The following is a 14,117-nucleotide window of genomic DNA, read 5'->3' as shown; positions in this document are numbered from 1 at the left end:
AACTTTTTTAAAAGTTACATTCTCAAATGAACTTTAACAATTGGTGTCATGTCGGCCCAGATAATGAATTAAGGTGTGAGCTGCCCTGTGTGAGACTGTCTGTGCCACCATAGTCAGACTGATTCTAATCTAAAAAACGATTTACAGATTCTTACATGGATTCATGCAGTTTTTGAGGAAAGTAAAATATAATTCTGCAAGTACAAATTCACCCCACAAACTTATATGTGTATGTGTGCTAGTGGGTGTACGTCTGTTGGAGGTGGGCAGGGGGAGGTTATGAGTATCCATGAGGGGGGGGAGGGGGGAGAGAGGGGGAGAGTGTAAAGAGGTACAAGTCTTTATAAGAATAGAAGTCTAAACAAGAATTACTATTTTATAAAGACTTATATCCCTTTACATTTACACATATGCACGCATACAAGTTTGTGGGTTGAATTTGTACTTGCAGAATTACATTTTATTTTGTTCAAAAACTGCGTGTTTTTGTAAGATTCTGTAAATCCCTTTTTTTAAGATTAAAATCAGTCTGAACATTGGGGCACAGACAGCCTCACACAGGGTACCTCACACCTTCAATGTATTAAAAATTGGTGCTATGTTGGCCCAGATAAAGTTCACTTGAGAGTGTAACTTTAAGAAATTTCTGAGATTTACATATGAAAGAACTGAAACTAACAGGCCCATTCTAAAAGATGAGATTTAACAAACAATCCAGGTATTTTTCAAAGTATAATTTCAGTTACATCACACTGTAAACTTTTGCATTAAATTCTGTGTCTTATGATCTTATACTCCACAACCACCTGATGAAGGAGCAGTGCTCTGAAAGTTAGTACTTCCAAATAGACCTGCTGGACTATAACCTGGTGTTGTGTAATTTTTAACTTAGTACACCCCAGTCCAACACTGGCATCTCCAAATCATGACTGCTTTGTCGAAGGGAGGCTGTACCTGACAAATCTGTTAGAATTCTTTCAGGTGGGTAGTCAGCAAGTTAGACAAAGTAAACCAGTGGACGTGACCTATTTTGATTTCCATAAGACCTTTGAAAAGTAATCGCACAGGACATAAAGTTACAAACTCATGGTGTTAAGAGCAAGATACTTACATGGATAGGGAATTGGCTGACTGGCAGGTGGTGGAAATAAAAGGATCTTGTTCAGGATGGCAGCCTGTGATTGATGGAGTTCTACAGGAGTCAGTTTTGGGACCACATCTATTCACATTACACATTAACGATCTGGACAAAGTAACTGAGGGCATTGTTGCTAAATTTGATGCAACAAAGGTATGTGGAGGGACAGATAGCGTAGAGTAAGTGGCAAGGACTTGGGCAGGCTAGGAGAGTGGCAAATTTGTGGTATATGGAAATAAATGGGGGAAAGTGTATGGTTATACACTTTGGTGGGAAAAAAAAGAGGCATAGACTGTTTTCTAAATGAGGAAAAGCTCAAAATCTGAAGCAAAAATGGACCTGGGAAACTTAGTTCAGGCTTGTCTTAATATTAATATGCAGGTTCAGTTGGTGATTAGGAAGACACATGCGATGTTAGCCTTTATTATGAGCATACTCGAACACAAACGCAGGGTTGTCCTGCTGAGGCTGGGTAAGATTTTGGTCAGTATTGTGAGCAAATTTTGTTCCCATATCTAAGGGCAAGTTTAGAAGTATGGGGTAGTGGTAGTGGTGGTGGTTGGGGGGGGTGGAATTCTCAATGAAACTTACAGAAGACTGAGGGGCCTGGAAAAAGAATGGACAACCCTTTTGAACCGAGAATGAAGAGGCATTTCTTCATTTGGAGGAGGATGAATCTGTGGAACTCATTGCCGCAGAAAGCTGTGGAAACCAAGTATTGACTGTTTTTAAGACTGAGATAGACACATTCTTGATTAATAGGGGGATCAAGAGGTATAGGGAGAAGCCAGGAGAGTGGGGTTGAAAAATATATCAATGATCAAACGGCAAAGCAGATGCGATGGGCCGAATGGCCTAATTCTGTTCCTAAACCCTATGGTCTTTCAGGTGGCACTTTCCAGGAAGTCTCCTGGAAATCAAAGCACAACAGATACACCAATTCCCCTTTATCCACTCCATATACTACACCAAAAAGCTTCAATAAGTTGGTTAAACATGATTTACTTTTCCAAGACTCTGTCTAATATATCCCAGATTTAAGCTAACAATTGACATACTGCCCACTACAACTGCATCCAAGTACCTTAGGCGGCCTTAAACTAGAAATTTCACATTTATTTGCAGGGAATTCATTACCTCAGGTGATTTAAAGTTTTCCTGGTTCCAAATGAGTATTTCCTCATGTTGCACCATTGGTCTCCTTTACAGATTCTCACTCTCACCACTCCTCTGGCAGCCTTCTCCTCCTTCATCCCTTTGGCAGCCCTTCCCTCAATACTCCTTCTTGCAGACCCTTTCTCCCTTCTTATAGCCCCCTCCTCTACCCACTATCCTTCTTTATAAAAATCTAAGTATCTTCTTGCAAGTAACCCAACTGATGGAAGACTGGCAGAGGCAGACTCACATCCAGTCTCCATTCTGGTGAGTTCAGTCAATTCCATCATATCATTGCATACACCACTGCTGTATAAACTAAAGTTGTGAGCTAGAGTTCTGGGCCGTACATTTTCGAGTTGTGAGCTGAAAAGATTTACGTACAATGCAATTTCAAAGTATACAGATGACACAAAACGTGAAAATACTGTAATCTGGGAGAACAGGAGTAGACTTCATAGAAAGGTAGATGGGTTGGTGAAATGGGCAGGCATCTGGCAAATGAAATTTAATAGAGGCATGTGATACATTTTGGAAGGTAGGAGATGCAAGATCAACAAAGTAGTGCAACTTTAAAAAGAGGGTCAAGAAGAAACACAGGGATATAAGTAGACAAATTTAGAACCACAGCAAAGTGGGTGACGTCTGATTCCACTCTGAAATGACTCAACAAGCCACCCAATTGTGTCAAACTGCTACAAAGTCTAATCAAAGGAATGAAACTTGAAAAATTACCAAGCATCAAGCTATGCATCAGAAACCACAGCGCGCACAGCTGTATTAACTCAAAGTCCTAATCAAGAGCTGCCCCAAAGACTAGTCAAGAAACAATCCATACTTTCAAAATCGGACATTACAGACTATCCCCCGGATACTGCTGTCACTGTCATGATGTTTTGCTAGATTGATCTCTGGGATCACAGGGTCATCCTGTAATGAGTAACATAGTAAACTGGAAGAATATTCTTTGGGAGTTTGGAAGGATAAGAATTAAAATGAAATAGGAAATTCTGAAGGGATTTGACAGGTTCAACAGAGCTGAGGAAAATTGAACATGTGAGTATAATTTTCGAATAAGGTACTGAGTTTCTTCAGTATTGGGAATCTTTTGGAACACAATACCAGATTTTGCAGTCTCAATTGTTAGGATCAAAAGATTTTTGGTCTCATGGAACTGAAGGATATAAGAAGTAAGCATGAAAGTTAACTTGAACTCAAAGTCAGCCATGATCATATTTAATAATAGAGTTGGTTCAAAAAGCTGTATTAATTCACTGCTGATTTTTTTTGTTCAAGTTTCTCCTAATATTTCTTTTAAATATCTAGCACAGACCCAGAGAGTTCCCTCTCTTTGGAGCAAACTGCCTCAGAAGATGGTATTAGTAGGGTCATTCAATATTTTGAAGGCAGAGATGGATAGAGTTTTGTCAGCTAGTGGATAGCAATTTGGAATGTGAAACTCAAATATATCAACCATGATCTCACTGAATAGCACAGCAAGCTCATGGGGTCAAATGTCCTACTGCTGATCTTAAGTCAAAGATTAGCACAACTTATTGTGTAAGAAAATTATCTATTCATCTTCCCCCTTTTTTTTTTAAATCAACCAGCTTAAAATTACCTCTGGTCATTGAGTCTTCTGTCAGTGGAAACAGTTTCTACTTCTGTACTCCTCATTTAAACCAACTTTAACTTATTTTTTTGGACTAAGGACAATAATTCCAGTCTTAAGTCTCTCTGCATAACTGAAGTCACACCATTCCAGTTATTCCCAGCTACACCCTCTTCAACCTCAAAAGTGTACAGCCCAGAATTTAACATAACACTTCAGCTGGGCGATAATCATTATGTTTGTAAACATAGGAATATGAAGAGACCATTCAGTCTGCCACCATTCACAGAGATCACAGCTCGCTTGTGACCTAACTCCACATATCCACCTTTACTCCATATCCCTAAAACTGATGCCCAACAATAATCAACTGCTGTTTTCAGAAGAGATTCCAAATTTCTATCATCTTTTGTATGTAGAGCTATTTCTTAATTAATTCCACTCCTGAGGGGTCTGGCTTGACTTTTTAGACTATCTCCCCTCATGCTGGACCAATGGATATGGTGGCTGCATTAACAACTCTAATTTCTTAAATGTTGACCCAATCACCCCTTTATCTTTTAAATTTGAAGGAACATGACCTAGAAACTGCAACCTTATTTCACAATTTATGCCTTGGAATCCAGGTATCATTTTGTTAAACCTGCTCCCAACAAGAATAAGCCAATACATACTTCCAGACGAGAAGTGCTTAGAACCAAACTCAGTAACTCCAGGTGTGACCTAACCAGGGCTTTGTAAAGCTGAAATATTATTTCTACCATACATATGTAAAGACCATACATTGTATTTTCTGTATTTTTGATCGTGAACTTTTTTTTAAAAACATACTATTTCAAAACTCAAATATTAAGGAAAATATTGTACTTTTGAAGACAAGTTACGAAAACTCATCATGTGTGGTGTTTACACTGATGCTTTGTTCAAGCAGTTTGTGAGTTGGGTCAGAGAAGAGAGAGGTTAGCAGATGACAACACTAGAGTGTGTGCAGAGAGATTTGGCAGGCAACAGGGAGCTGATTGATTTCTGTAATTGACCAGCCATGGATACTTAAGGTTAGCTGCATGACAACAACTCTGATTGGTTCCCAAATGACTGACAGCCATAGGTGTGAATGGTAAAGAGAAGACCTCAGAATGCTAGAGAGACAATTTGCATGTGTGTGTCTCTCTGTACAGAAAAATTACTCAAAACGTAAAGACAGCTAGTTTTCTCCAATCAAATACTGAAGTTATTACCTTCAACCAGTAACGAGAAGACTTTGTAGTAAATACACCAATTGTCCCGTCTCTCTCAACTGAAAAAGGACTTGGAGAAGGGAGACTGAAGAATAGTATGTACTGGCAAGCCAAAAGGAACACATTTCAACGAACTCTTGTGACTGATGCCATTAAGCTGAATTATCCAGTTTTTTTCCCCACCTCTACCCACAAAACTCGTTTTACTGTTTGTGTCTGTCAGTATGTAAATGTAAGAGTTTTGGGGGTCGCGGGGGTGTAGAATTATAACTCGTTGAGCCATATGTTCATAGCTACTAGTAATTAGAATTGACTTCTTTGTAATGAATAGAATTTCAAGTATAGGAACCCAGTCAGTCTTTTCTGTTACTTGATTCCATGAGGCAGGTAATTCAGGGACTTTGCACGTTTTCATTAAATCATTACTGTTTGTAGTGACTCCGGGAGCTTGACAGTCAACAATTTTCCAAGTAGGTTGTCACAATTCTTGTCTTCTTATCCTTTAGATATCAAAGCTGCCATTCAGTTATCTTTTACGATTAATTTCCACACATTTCATGCCACTTTACTGGCCTCTCTACCCCAGGTTTCTTTGACACTACACTAGTTTTTCACTATTTAGAAAATCCCAACTCAGTCCTTTTGGGGCCCAAAAAGGCAATGATCTCACATTAGCCTATTGGAATCCTTTAGTTATAGATGTGCCATTTGTTCATCTATTAATATTTCTTTGCAATTTCATGCTTCCACTTACAAGGTTTAGTATTGCCTTTATCATCATCAATTTTTAATACATGTTTTTCTATCCCATCACTTAAGCCATTAAGAAAGACTGAATATTTGAGGATCCAGCACAATCATTACAGGATATCAGTAGTCATGCTAGCTAATTTTAGTATCCGCCCATGATCCTCAATGTTTCATGCCACCCTACCAATTTCCAAACCAGGCCAACGATTTGCCTTCAAAAAGATTAGTGTAAATTCCTTACTCTTTGTACACTGTCTCTTTTTATAAAGCCAAACTTACATGTGTGACACTGAAACTAAAATAAGGAAACAAAAATCCCGAAATTTTGCATCTATTCCAAGAGCCCAATACCTCTGTAAAGCTCCCAACCCAACTTAGGGACTCCTATGCCATCACAGCATTGTGTAGACTCACTCCTCCTCACACTCCACACTCTTTATTTTGTTACTAAGAGTTAAACTTTAATATTAAGCTCTACTCCAACTCACCGTGTCCACTTGCCGCAGAACCGTTCCCTCACTAAAAAACAGTGGTTTCCGAGCATCCACTACAACCAAGTCGAAGTATGACTGCCATGGACGGTGAGCAGTGCCAGGCTATAGCAAAATAAAATAAGAAAAAGGGAGTGTTCTGAACATCATTGCAGACCATAGACTACACTTCTTGGGAAGTAACAAACAAAAACCTGGATCACATGCAAAAACACAAATATATCTTCAGCGAAATAGAAATTTCGTCAAGGCAAATAGCTTGAGAGACTGACATCAGCATACACGAGAAAAGAGATTAATAAACAGAAAACCATAACAGAGACAGACACAGACAGAGAAAGAGCCTCCACATGCACGGGATTGAGAGAAAGGAGGGATAGAAAAGAAAGGGGACTCCTGCTGGGCATTCAATAATTTTTTACAAATGGATTTTAGAATAATAAAGATCATTTGTAAAAAGGTTAGAAATAAATTCTATTTTATTGTCCCTTTTGTATTTTTTTGAAAATAAAAAAGGACTTCTTCTACATTTTCACTCTTTTAGAAAATAAGGAGGGGATCAATAAAGGAAATTAATCTGTTAAATTTTACTATTTGACCCCATTTGCTCTCTGCTTCAAACTTACTTTGTTTCTAATTTCCTTATTATTCACAGGGTTTTGTATCATGGAATTCTCTCTCTCTGACGTGGTTTGTGTCTCTTTTGTACTAACATTTTACAAATTTCACATCCCTCTCTACTTTCATTCAGTTACAGTGCCGTTTAATAAATGAGTAATCAGATACTCCTAAACCAAGTTATTATTCCTTTTCAGCTATCTTCTGTTGACAGACTCTCATCTCACTTCTGAAATTCCATAAACACCACCTACCTCAGGACCATGTGCGAAGTCAAACATGTACGTCATGATTTTCTGGAAAATAAAAAGAGTCACTGGAATCATCAGCAATTTTCCAAGAACGCTAAACATCAACACATTATAAAAGGGGAGTATTTACACACTCAGCAGCTGGTCTGAACTCAGTCACATTGTGTTCCCAGCTGTTACTGAACGTATATAGTACTGTTAAATGACAAAAGGAAAGAGAAGAGAGAAACAAGCTCCATTTATTTTAAATATTAGGAGATAATGTCCTAAGTTTCTGCCTGCATGCAGGTTGATATTAAAAAAAGGTGCTGTTCAAAGAGTAAACATCATTTTGTTAAAAAGTTAAACACAAATTACCTCAGCTTCCTATTGGAGACTGAAAAGTCTAGAGCATCTCGGTATGGTGTATAAATAATGTAATAGACTACAATTTTTTCCTTTTTGGGACTATAAGCTGAAATGGAAGTTACACTGCTACAGAACTGATGAAAGCTTTGCAACTTGGAAATCAAGTGCTGCATGTTTTTAACTGTGACAATGTCATTTTGAAGCCAGTGAGGGAGAGATTTTAAGGCTGAGTGGCACTATTGTAGTTACCCATGGCTGAATATGACAAATGGCTATTAAGGGTTTTCTTTTTAAGTGACACAAACCATTGAAATTTTAGCTGATGTAGTATTTCATATAGCTCAAATCATGATCTTTACAGACAGACAACAAAATGCATCCAAGTCTTAGTAAGATGGGACTAGATTAAAAACAACTCAGATGAAAACCATCTGATTTGAGATTTTGGAATTTTACATGAAATAGAAAGGAAAAGCATGACCCACCTGAGATGAGGTTTTGTTTTAAAATAATTACATTTTAGAGTAGACACATATTCGTAGAAAATAGAAGTTTAAATTTATTAGAAATAGGAAATTAAATTTCTGTAGGCAGTTAACCTTGAATGCAGAGACCCCCTTGAAGAAACTTTTTTCTCCAAGATTAGAACAAAAAAGTATAATAAAATAACCCTGTAAGAGTACAGAGAGATAAATAATATAGCCGGGAGCAGAAACAATTTTGAAACATGGTCACTATGACCTCAAGAGAATAAACAACTGTTGCTTTGCAAGTCGAATAAGAGGGAAACTGCTCCTGAAATTGTTAGCTTTGTCACAGAATCATAGTATTGGGCTTAATTATGTATGACTTTTATTAGCAACTTTATATAAGAGCTGATATTACAAATAGAACAATTGATAGAAATTAACATCCTTTTTACCCTTCTGTAAGAAGATCAGCAAGGAATATGAATTACGTGACCAAATTTGAAAAGTCATGAGTAATAAACAAGTATACGATGCAGCCTGCAAATGTCTGGGAAGGGACGTAACAATCAACATTGGAATATGATCAATAATCATAACAGCCCAGGTTCAGGCGATGTGGTGATCTGGCAAACATCGCAAGATGATGGAAGGACCCAAGATGGACCATGAGGTTCTCTACATTGATCGTATATTCACATGATTGGACGTGTAAGTCAGAGGGGATGTGACAAGCACTGATGTCAATGTTGCATTCAACCATTATAATGGTGTGTGTATAAGTACCTTATACTTTATTTGGAGAGGTAGAATGTCACACCCCTTCAATCTGAGCTGCAATTAAGAGGGCAACTGGGCCTCCATGTGAAAGCCAGACTTGGAGCAGTCTCTGGCCTCTCCCACACATGGTAAAGGAGCACCGAAGAAAGATTGATTTGTGCTACAGTACACTGAACTCAGACTCCTCTTTAAAATCCCTCTCCAACAGGCATCAAGAGTTTGCTTCAAGGAAATTCTGCCTGATGACAGCCCTCAGATTGTAACAAAACACAGCTCAACCAAAGCTGTAGGGGCATAGACAGTAGAAACATCCAAAGACTGCAAAAGGAAAGCATTCATCTCTCCCTTCATATGGGGCAATAAAAATAGGAAAACAGAAACCTTAAATAAATAATTCTTACATGGAGAGAGTCAGGTCTATCGGAACAACTAGAAAAGAAGAATGACCAGTGCATCAAAACAAAAGAAAAACATCAAGAGGAACCTTGAGACACAACTTAATACACCTTGTGATTTGGACATTTGGTCTCCAGAATTTTGTTCACCCTGTCTCTATATTTTTCCCACCCATAATGTGTGTCAAACTGTCAGTCTGACAGTCTTAATAGTTGTCTATAGAGATGGAAGGAAACAGGTGATCAACATGGTGTTAAAAGGCTTTGGTTTGTATTTCTGCTCAGTCCCTCCGATTCTAGAATTCATGAAGCAAATTTACCAGCATTAACTGTAAAACAAATTATGCTTCAAAAGATGAATGATGGATTCATGCAGGAGCCAGCCTACACCTTAACTGGAAAAAAATGTGCTGGATATACACAGAAAAAGTTGGTTTTCATTTTGAAAAACCTTTCAAGAATGTATACAGATCTAAAAAGGGTCAATAATCCTGTCTGGACCATCTAATTCTGAAGGATGCCTATGAATCATCCATGATTGAATGGTGGAGAGGACTCGATGGGCCGAATGGCCTTACTTCCACTCCTATGTCTTATGCTCAAGTACTCCTTCACTTGGACACTTAGCTCCACTTGCTGATCTGCAATTGAGCAGTTTTTAAATGGCAGCCCTTCCTTACCCAGGACAGGGGTACCAGTTGCGAAAAGGCCTATTTGAAATCGTGGCTGAAAATATGTTGCTGGAAAAGCGCAGCTGGTCAGGCAGTATCCAAGGAGCAGGAGAATCGACATTTCGGGCATGAGCCCTTCTTCACGAATAGGCTTGAGCATGTTTGAAATCATGCCCAAGCTAGCACAAAAGTATACCACAGACACTGTTTGATAATGATCACCTCCAAACCTGCTATGTTGCTGATAATAGTTACTCACATTGGTGTAAGTGTAATCACTGTTTGTGACCAAAAATACTTTGCCAACTTCATTCATTCGGCTCAGCAGCAGTGCAAGTTTAGGCTGAAAGATAAACAAAAAAAAAGTGTCAAACTACTTGATTTGTCAGACAGAAATGCCATCATCTAGTCCTTTCACATCACTTGGTTTCAGCAATAACTGTCCCCAGCACCAGATCCCCTTCCCACACCTCAACCTGCTTCCCTTTAGTAACCTCCAAACCTCACCCAGTCCAAGGCCAGCCCACAAATGATGCACCTCTAAAGATGGATACAGAATCAGCTATACGCATACTTACTTACCTCTTTAACAACATAGGTTGCCAAGTTTTCCAAAGTCTTTTCTTTCAAAGATCCCTAAATAAAAATATAGAGTCAGACCACGCACATAGCAATGTACTCTCGTATAGTAATCTCCCAGGTGAAATACTCATTTACGTGTGCAGAAAGCATAACAAACATACAGGGTTGATTTAATGTGATTTTCAAAACTCTTACATATTATATCAGGCAGCTAGATGCAGTAAAATAATTTGGGTATAAACAATTACTCAGGCAAGTACAACTCCCAAAAATGTGCAGGTCAGGTGAATTGGCCATGCTAAATTGCCCATAGTGTTAGGGGAATGGGTCCAGGTGGGTTGCTCTTCGGAGGGTCAGCGTGGACTTGTTGGACCGAAGGGCCTGTTTCCACACAAAGTAATCTAAGCTAATTTGTTTTAAATGCTGTAATTCTCCTTTCTTACCACTTGATGGCAAAATTTGGTTATTTAAATCATTGTCATTTACAGTACATTCATATCATTCAGGTCAGAGCTCATGATTTCTGGCTCACAAATCAATACAAGATTCACTAGACAGGAAATAAAATTCAAGTGCACTTTTTTAAACTATACTAATTACCTTGTAGTGGACCCAGTCGACAGCTTCTCGCACATCCTGGAACATACTCTTGTAGGACATGAAGAGATCACCATCTTTAAATCCTGTTTCACAGCTGTGTATAAAGAGCATCAGATCAGGTGAGCTCTCATCTGACACCAGCATGAGAACAGTCAAAGGCAACCAAAGGGGAGAAAAAGACACCATCTGAACCAGCAAGCAGATTCATTGCTAAGCCTTGTACAATCTGCTTTATCATGGACTCCATTGAGGAAGGGAGGGAGAGACAGAAAAGAAAGAAAAGCAAGCAGGAGGAAAATAAAAGAAAGAGACACAGACAGTCACAGGTTAAGGAGCTAATAATATTGGATTTAAATACATCAGAAGTATCTTAGAACCCAATCAAACAAAGCTTCTGAATATCAGTCTATTCTATAACTCACACCTGTCAGAACATTTGTTCTTCACAGTCAATTTCCGTGTGTTCCCAGCAAATCATCCATGACATTCCAACCCTCTCTCTTCATTGATTCCTGTGGTGGTAGTTGCGAGACAGGAAGGCAGTTGAGGTTTGGATTGGTGCACAAATTTAAACCCTCTACATTAGGTTCATCAGTAAGCTATTTCAATACGAAACCAGGGTCTTAAATCCAAACAACAAAAACCCAAAATACAAAGAACAAATGAGTTATGAAAGGTTGGGAAACTATTAAAATGTGTTCAATGATAGACAGCCCTTTAAAGAAGAATATTATATACACTCCATTGTTTCAAAAATGGCGAACAAGAGAAGTTGAAGATTGTGTAGATCAAAGGAAGAGGCTCATTAAGTTGCCAAAAAGAAAAAGCAAGTCTGGGATTGAAACATTTCAGGATTTTCCAAATGACATGAGAGAAGAGGTTCCTCCTCATCAAGGGCTGATAAAATCTTTGTAATTCTGTAACCCAGAGGCTATGGAAGCTCAACCATTTAATATGTTCAAGACAGGGATTGATGAACTTCTAAGTATTAAAAATATCAAGGGATGTGCAGAGAGTGCAAAAAAGTGTTGAGACAGAAGATTATCCTAGATCTAACTGGACAATGGAGCAGGCTCAACAGACTGAACAACCTCCTCCTGCTTCTCATTTCTTTCAAGACATCTCTGAAGAGTTTAAGAGAAAAGTGGCAAGGTGAGTCTGGAACTTAGGGTGTGCATTTAGATGTGAAGTGGAAACACGAACACTTACATTAGCTTTGTAGATTGTGAAGGAAGTGTTTGGTGCTGTTAATCATTTTATATTCAATGCCACTAAAAGATGAGAGAGCTATCCAGAACCAATACCGGGACTGAATAGCAAGCAACATAGTGGAAGGGGGACAATCAGGTATGTTTAAGTGAAGAGTAAAGTCAGTGAATAACAACAGCATGTGACCATCAATGTGTGCACAGAGCTAATATTCAGAGAATTAGATATAGCTTCACAGGTAAAACCTAGAAGCAAGAACAAAATAAACCTTTGGTTCCCTGACAACATCACTATTTGCAAAATCAGAAGAGACCACACAAAATATTGTATATCAAGCAAAATCGTGAAGTTTAGAATGTGATTGAGAATAAACATCAAAACATAGAAAAACAATGGTAGTTGGAAGGAAGAAATTAGAACAAACTAGAGTCAAGATTGAAGTGGGCAGTGTCACATTGGATCAAGGAGATAAATTTGTCTATTTAGGTTAAATGGTAGCAGATAATGGCAGATGCGATGCAGAAAAGTTATACAAAGGTTTGAAATTGCCAGAAATAATTTTAAGATGACGGTTGTGTTAACAAGAAAACTCAAACTTGTAACAGGAACTCAAGAAACTACATTCTATCCACTCTCCTGTATGTCTAAAAACTTGGACAAAGGGTAAATATCCATTGAAGATAGTTAAGGCTTATGAAATGTAGATGAGAGGGGAATTCCATATACTTGAAACTGCAAGAGCACAGAGGAGTCTAAAAAGTGATGTCTAGAAAAGAAAATAACAGTATTTTGTCATTTGATCAGAGCTGAAAAGTTTTAGCGATGTCTTCTAAAAGACAAAGCAAAGGACAACTAGAAAGAAGGTACAATCTAATCATGGTTGGATGACGGTGTGTCACAGTGTGGCTGCCATGGCAGTGGATACATGGCAGGAGGAGTAGCTACAAGCAGCAGCAAGATTGAGGGATACTGAGCGCCACCTACAGGTGAGCACAGGTTTCACGGTCCAAAAAGAGCATAAAAAGGCTTAATACTCAAAAGGTCTGCCTTCAGACAATTTAACTTTTCTTTGAGCTTAAATTTCTAATTACTGGATTTTGGTCACCAGTACAGCAAGATTTGGAAAATAAGAAAAATTAGGTACAATACAAATCCCCACTGTTACAACTTCAAGATAGCTAGATTAATATCCGAGAATGAGGGACTAACAAGGATAGGTTCTGAGAAAGAGCAAATAATACTCCACAGGATTCCAAGGTTCCTGTTTTGCTCAAAGTGTTAGTAGGCCAGGGACAAAGCATGAATAGGTGAGAAGTATACGAGGCCTGGAAGGTGGCTAATGTTGTGCCATTGTTCAAGAAATACTGAAAGAAGAAGCCTGGAAACTATAGATATGAGAGTCTGGCATCATTGGTGGGTACATTCTTGGAGGTGATTCTGAAAGATAGATTTACATGCATTCAGAGGTAAGGATTGATTCGGGATAGTCAGAATGGTTTTGTGCAAGGAAAAATTTAAGTGAGTGGGTAAAGGTCTGGCAGATGGAGTACAATGTCGATAAATATGAAGTCATCCATTTTGGTAGGAACAACAGTAAAAAGGACTTACTTGGACGGTAAAATATTACAACATGCTGCTGTGCAGAAGGACCTGGGTGTCCTTGTGCATGAATCACAGAAGGTTGGTTTTTAGGTGCAACAAGTAATTAAGGCAGCAAATGGAATTTTGTCCTTCATTGCTAGAAGGATTGAGTTTAAATGCAGGGAGGTGATGTTACAACTGTACAGTGTGCTGATGAGGCCACTACTGGAT

The 14,117-nt window shown here is 38.5% G+C and overlaps 1 protein-coding gene across 3 annotated transcripts in view; it reads right to left on the bottom strand.

Annotated features, from left to right (window-relative positions):
* nt5c2a (5'-nucleotidase, cytosolic IIa) overlaps nucleotides 1–14,117 on the bottom strand; it is a 70,797-nt gene that overhangs the window by 11,955 nt on the left and 44,725 nt on the right. For all 3 annotated transcript variants that reach the window (XM_060842159.1, XM_060842158.1, XM_060842160.1), the window contains exons 9-13: nucleotides 11,097–11,190; nucleotides 10,497–10,550; nucleotides 10,174–10,257; nucleotides 7,257–7,298; nucleotides 6,382–6,489 (exon numbers count right to left, since the gene is read on the bottom strand). In XM_060842159.1, the coding sequence (XP_060698142.1) occupies nucleotides 6,382–6,489; nucleotides 7,257–7,298; nucleotides 10,174–10,257; nucleotides 10,497–10,550; nucleotides 11,097–11,190 (382 nt within the window). The remainder of the gene's footprint in view (nucleotides 1–6,381; nucleotides 6,490–7,256; nucleotides 7,299–10,173; nucleotides 10,258–10,496; nucleotides 10,551–11,096; nucleotides 11,191–14,117) is intronic.

Source organism: Hemiscyllium ocellatum, chromosome 22 (genome assembly GCF_020745735.1).
Source record: "Hemiscyllium ocellatum isolate sHemOce1 chromosome 22, sHemOce1.pat.X.cur, whole genome shotgun sequence".
NCBI lineage: Eukaryota > Metazoa > Chordata > Chondrichthyes > Orectolobiformes > Hemiscylliidae > Hemiscyllium > Hemiscyllium ocellatum.
This window is presented reverse-complemented; position numbering and strand designations above follow the sequence as displayed.